This window comes from Adiantum capillus-veneris, chromosome 22 (genome assembly GCF_014529385.1).
Source record: "Adiantum capillus-veneris isolate H3 chromosome 22, ASM1452938v2, whole genome shotgun sequence".
NCBI lineage: Eukaryota > Viridiplantae > Streptophyta > Polypodiopsida > Polypodiales > Pteridaceae > Adiantum > Adiantum capillus-veneris.
The window spans coordinates 32,187,278-32,193,740 of NC_140952.1; the positions used below are offsets into that span (position 1 = coordinate 32,187,278).

Genomic DNA, 6,463 nt, shown 5'->3' on the forward strand with positions numbered 1-6,463 from the left:
CAAGTTCGTTGGCACCTATGAAACATATCCAAGGTTGACAAAATCTATTGTCTTGTTTATGTGGATGCAAGTGAGGGTCCCATCCTTGTTTAAAAGTGTTCAATTCAAGTAAAGTCTGACCTTGAAGATGAAGACCTGGTTCATTTATAGACTTACTTTATGTCTTGATGTATAGGATAACCCGAGCAAATAATCATTTTGATGAAATTATACAAGAATGCTTCGAATAAAATGTTACTTCCCTCAACAACTATTATTTTTAGGGAAGGCTTGAATGGATTCCACTTCTACACATCCACTGGTACCGATAATGAACCAAGCCCTCTTTTTATTTTGCTATTTTTTGCTTCTTTCCACATAGGTAAGTTGTTAACAATCTAATTTTAGTCTCTAGCATTGTAGAACCCTATATAATAGGCTCTTCATGGCAAGCATCCCTATTGGCATCTTCACATAGACTAGAATTATCTTTTGATTGTGTTGTTACTGAAGTTTTCTTCAATACTACAATGCGGCCAGGATTTTGCCAATACAAAATACACTCAAGGTCGGTTTCATAACCTAGCAAGCTACTTCAGATGAATGGACCTCGATAGCCACCAATCCATGCTGAGCACACACAAGGAACTTGAAATCTAAACCTTCCAAAGATGGCCGCTACCACTCTAAATCTAAAGCTTAAAAAAGAAGGATAGTCCCCAATAAACAACTGCCACTGTGACACCTGATTAGCAACCACACAAGGATCCATTGAGCACCTCTTTGCCAGCGAGATGATCCACGACTCCTCACTCAAAAAATGGAAACCATAATGAAAATGCCTCCGCACTACCACGGTGAAAGAGAATTTTTTTCCCGCACAACTCAGAATCTACACCAGAGAAAATAAATAGCAAGAACGTACATGACTTCTGACCATGGATAGAGCTTGATCACTTATCAGTCTTCACCTTAGATAAGGTCTACAGGGAAGTAAAACCTTACCTTTTGCAATGCGATGAAATCAGTACCAACCAGCAGACAAAAAAACTGCACCCTATTCGAGAGTTTCATAAAGAGCCGACCACACACATTAGCGAAATCAACAACCATTATCCTGCCCATTTCAGCCAAGCTGATCAGAACTTCTCCTAAAACATATCTTGTAGCTAGTTTAAAAAAACACATGGAAGACATGAAAACAAAAATGCACATTGAGAGCAAAGAAAGAGTTGGGCACCTCAAATTTCAATCACACCCCAAAGGACTTGACGGGGCCAGCTCATAAATGACGTATAAATTTAAATTTTGGTCGAGTTTATTCAAATGGAGTGCCAAGACAGCCTGGAATCAGCGCAAGTATCGAACTGGCGAAGTCCGTGCATGATGAGACCTTCCATTTCTATGCCCATTTTTCCTAGCTGGGTGAGGGTCCAGAACTGTTCTGATGTCTGAGAGAGCAAGTGCTTCCCCCATAACAAGGGCGATTTGTCCTGCCATGACCTCTGCTTGTTCCCTTTGAGGAAAATACTCCTCAGGGAGATGATGACTTAGCCAAAGATAAAGGGAGAGAACCTGATGCCTTGCCTCCAGGTCCATAAGCTGCAGAACACTCCTTGTCGCTCCAGTTGGAGTCCCCATGGCCAGATGAACCGGAGCCCTTTTGCTGTAAGCAAGAGCAAAACTAAGCAAAGCACCCACGACCTTCGCATCTCTGCTATTTACAGGTGCCAAGATAAAGGAAATTTTGTCCTCCAGCGTCAGGTCGCTGACCTTGTCAATAACACTTGCAACCCTCTTGAGGTGATCACAGCTGCAAAGAAAAAAAGACCCATCAACTCGACACGTCACCGCAAAATGATCAAGAAGCTTGGCAAATGTGGCGCCAGGTAACTGTGCTGCAAAAAGCTCAATTTGCTCCATGCCAGGAAAGAGCCCCGCGCAATGAGCATCCACAAAGGGCTCCTGCATGCACTGCACAAGATAAGGGATGTCATCAGAAAAGAATGTGGTCGCAATTCCAGCATGATACTGGGTTCCTCTTCTACCCGCTCTTCCAGCTATCTGCTTCACCTGTGAGGCTGACACTTTCTTCATTTCTGAACCAATATGCTTCTCAAAAGTATGAAAGATGACTCTCCGGATATTAAGATTTAAGCCCATGCCCACTGCATCCGTAGCAACTAAGACATCATAGCCACTATTAGGGTCATTGAAAAGCTTAGCTTGATGGGTTCTCGTTTCAGGTGGTAAAGCACCATAAATCACACAGCAACGATTTTTCGTAAGGAGCTCCACCGCCCTCTTTATGCTAAAGATTTCCTTGCGTGAGAATGTCACAATGCAATCTCCTGGTTGAACCTTCGCAAACCTCCCTTGTAATGACTCCTGACTTATCGACAAAGGTTCAAAACGCTCATAAGAATGCTCCACCAAATCATCACCTGTAACAGCACATAACTCTCTCACCAATTTAAGTGCACTCGGATCTCCACATACGTGAATCTCATCAGCTTGCACTCCGAGAAATGCCCGAGTCCAAGCCCAACCTCTGTATTCATCAGCAATCAACTGAATCTCATCAAGTATTGCCACTTGCCAAGGCTTTACTGTTGATACCATTTCTACGGTGCAAGCAACATGATAAGCAAAGGGGACTTCTTTCTTCTCTTGTCCTGTGATTAGACTACAATAAACACCATCAGCATTCATCGTATCATACACCTCCATTGCAAGAAGCCGAAGAGGACCACAGTATATGCCAGATGAAGCAACCTTGAATCTCTGAAGTGCGTTGTAGGTTTTCCCACTATTAGTTGGACCAGAATGGTAGATGACTTTGCGTCTCATAGCACGTGCAAATGGGAACCACGTATGTGGTTTTGTCAAATCAGCAGTCTCGACCAGGGCTTTGTATCTAGCAATGTCCTCAGAGAACTCTCTGCTTGAGTACTCCCAAAATAAGGGAAAAAGAAAATGGTCACTTGCAGTTGAAGGCCCAAGTCGTAGCAAATGATCTTTTAAATCAGAAGTACATCTTGAAAAGAAAAATTTCCTGAAATGCGAAACAGCCTTGGGAAAAATCACTGCACTAATGTGATATCGATCTAGTGCTTGCTCTTTTGCCCAACCATTCCAAAGAAAATGCTTGAAAACTTTCGCTAAGCCATCCCTATCAGGCTTTTGCAATCCTGATTCCTTTTGAAAAAGCAGCACCTGAAATATGTGCTTAACATCAGAAAAATCATGAAGCTTTGCATGAGGCTCCTTCCTTGAGACTAATTTGACCTGTTTTTCTGTACCTCCATCATCTCTATCTTTCCTGGACTCCTCTTTCAGCTGCTCTTGATTGTTGTTTACTTTAACGTCGCTATACTCTTTGACTTCCTTTCTGATAAAATGCATAGAATCAGGCAAAGGGTCACTATTATTATCTAAAACTTTTACCGGGCTTTCTGTGTCCCCATCTTCATAGGACACATCATTCATTGCTCTGTTTCTCCTCGAGCGTAGCGTCGCCTTCCTCTCCCGACTTTGCATGTGCCGTGGCACCAATGATTGGGAACCTTCCATAGCTCTGAAGCATTTTGAGCGTCTTGCTATTCCACTTTTCGAGGGACTGGTGGCCCTGTCTTCATGATCGATAGGCAGACCTCCACATGTCTCATGCACATCATGCTGGTTTTGAACACTGGTCTCCAACCCCTCATCGTAAAGAGGAAGTCTTTCCGAGCACACACTGTGAAGCCTCTTACGAAGCAGGTAAAACTGAAATTCAGCTGCTCTATCAGAAACATTTCTGGGAGCAAACCGTTTCCCAGACGAGCTGATACAGTTTTGTGGTGTCCCATCTGAGAGCACACAGATGCCCCTCTGGTGGAACGCATATACATAGAGAGATCTACAAGCAGACCTTCTCCTCATGAAGGACGGAAGCAGTCTTACTCCCGTCATATCTTGCCCCTTGAATCTTTGTTCTTTTAACTGCACTAGAGCAAGGACGTGGTCCACCAATATCTCATACACCACCACTTACAGGGCTGAATCCCTCCTTCAGTGCACGTGGATTTCATTAGCTTCAAGTCATTTTCCACTGCAAGATTCTATTCAGTCTCCTGCTGAATGCATGCTTGTAGACTGAATTGCAAGAGCATATGTGAAGATCCACGGTGCCCATCTCTTCCCTGCACACACCTAAGCTATGCTAAGATGCAAAAGAAGACGCAGAAGCATAACAAAACACAAATGTCGTAGAAAAATCATAACAAAACGCAAATGTCGTATAAAGCTCGAAACGAAAAACAGAAATCTGGGATTACCAAATGCCGAAAATGGAACGTACCTAGAGCTCCAGGGCAATAAAAAAGGAGCGGGGGATGGAGTGAGAGCGTTCTGAGCTCCATCTCAGGGCGAGGAGGGGCACCAAAAACCTATCAAGAATCAGAGCCCCTTCATGATCAATTGAAAGGGAGGACAACTACGTACTCAGTTCAAATCCTGTGTACCCAGGACCGAAAGGTTGGGCAAGGTGATCCCGGATCGTTTCCAGAGTTCAACCCCATTCTCTCACGCCCTCTCGTTACAAAAAAAAAAAACGGAAAATTACCAAAATACCCCTCTAATTTGTGGAAATTCCCAAAATACCCCTCAAATTTCAAAAATTACCAAAATACCCTTGCATCTATTTTGGTTGGATTGTTCAATATTTTATAATCTTTACTCCTTTTTTACTTCATTAGCGTAGTGGGCAAAATCACAAATCTGGAAGCACGTTCGTCCACGTGGTTGATTCTCAAGCTTTTTTCAATGCAGGCAAAAGAAAGCTCTCCCGGAATAACACTGCCCTCGTGCAGCCTCCGACCAACCTCCCGCCCCCGCTCCTACACACCTCAGCCCTCCACCTTTTCTGCACGTAGTGTGCCTCGGGGGCTGACCGACACCATGCTAGATAGGGGATTGCAGTTGGAGTACGTAGGTGATTGGATCTGGAGAGAGGCCCTCGCTTCGCATCTTTTGAAAACAGACTACGTCCTTGCTACACGATGTTCATCAACTAAGAAGCAAAAGTTGAGCGCGCAGATGAAAATAGCTGATAGTTGATAAAGGTATGCTTTTATACATTCTGCATGTCTGTCTAGCCGGGGTATGCTTTAATACATTCTCCATGTCTGTCTGGTAGCTGATGAAGTGAGCTCTTGTTGATTGCCGGCAGATTTGTGACATGGTTGTTGTTGCAAGGCTTATTAATGCAACACTTGCCATTCCCCAGCTGGATAAACGATCATTTTGGCAAGATTCCAGGTGATAAAAAGGTCACTTGTGTTGCTATCAATCTTAGGGACAATGTAAGGTCTTAGAGTAAGGAGGGTTTGTTGGGATAAATGCTACCAATCACAGGGACAATCTAAGGTATTAGAGTAAGCTCTCTAGGCGTCTAAAAAGAATTAGAACCATCTCCTTGATCTTATCTTCCACATCACCCTCCACCACATCTTATTTTATTTCTTCCACATCTTTATAAGAAACCTTGTTGTACCCACTTGTGACACACATGAAGCAATCTAGCAGTGCTTGCATTTTGCCCTAGCTCTTGTCGCTACCAAGCACGAGATAGCCCAGGACAATTTGGAAAAAGACTCTGTGCTTGGAACTACTTTGGTCGACATACCTGTCGCATTTGGTGTAGTCGCGAAAGCACGACACATTCTTCGCGAGCTTCCTCCAGGATCAGGATGGGATGCGGTCTCTTGGTATGCACTTATTGATGCAGGACACGTGCCAAATGGGGTGTATTCATGCGAGAGCCTATGAAATCACCTATGCATGCATCTTGAAGGCATGTGGCACAAGAATGTTGATATGGACACAAAAAGATATGATGCTGATATGGACACAAAAATCAATTATGTTGTTTGTCAGAGTCTGTTCAAAAAAGTTGTCATGCTTGGCACTATCTTGGTTGATATGTATGTCAAATTTCGTGCGCTTGAGAAAGATGTTGTGCTTGGCATTGTCTTGGTCGATATGTATGCCAAATGTGCTGCACTTCAAAAAGCACAAAAAAATGCTTGAGGAGCTTCTTGTCTGGAATGTCGCCTCTCGGAATGCACTGATTGGGGATGTGCACAACAATAGTAGCACCAGAGTCCGGAGTGTGGACTCTTGGAATGTAGTGATTTAAGGATGCTCTAGATTGTTCTCAGCAGATGCAATCACCTGCGCATGCATCTTGAAGGCATGTGGCTCTACGCACAACAAGAGCAGGGCTAGAAAGATTTCGTGCTTGGCACTACCTTGGTCGATATGTATGCCCAATGTGGTGGGCTTGAGAAAGCACAAAAAACTGCTTGAGGAGCTTCCTGTCTGAAATGTTGCCTCTTGGAATGCATTGAATGTGGGATGTGCGTAACAAGAGCAGAGCCATAAAGCTCTAGGCTGTTTTCAGCGGATGCAAATGCTTGGAATGCATTGGTCGTGGGATACG

At 43.8% G+C, this 6,463-nt stretch overlaps 1 protein-coding gene across 2 annotated transcripts; it reads right to left on the minus strand.

The window, feature by feature from the left end:
• Positions 1-1,193: 1,193 nt before the first annotated feature.
• Positions 1,194-4,468, minus strand: LOC147429125 (DExH-box ATP-dependent RNA helicase DExH18, mitochondrial-like). Of its 2 annotated transcripts, none has more exons than XM_086495332.1 (2): positions 4,322-4,468; positions 1,194-4,163 (listed from the first exon to the last, which is right to left on the minus strand). In XM_086495332.1, exon 2 carries the CDS (start codon positions 3,931-3,933, stop codon positions 1,330-1,332), a length of 2,604 nt encoding a protein of 867 aa, XP_086351458.1. In that variant the 5' UTR covers positions 3,934-4,163; positions 4,322-4,468; the 3' UTR covers positions 1,194-1,329. The 2 variants fall into 2 exon arrangements, with proteins under 2 accessions (XP_086351458.1, XP_086351459.1); XM_086495333.1 differs by having other exon boundaries at positions 1,194-4,173.
• Positions 4,469-6,463: the final 1,995 nt, after the last annotated feature.

Excerpts from the sequence above, each read along its gene's own strand:
- LOC147429125 (XM_086495332.1), bottom strand. The coding sequence starts at position 3,933 with ATGACGGGAGTAAGACTGCTTCCGTCCTTCATGAGGAGAAGGTCTGCT.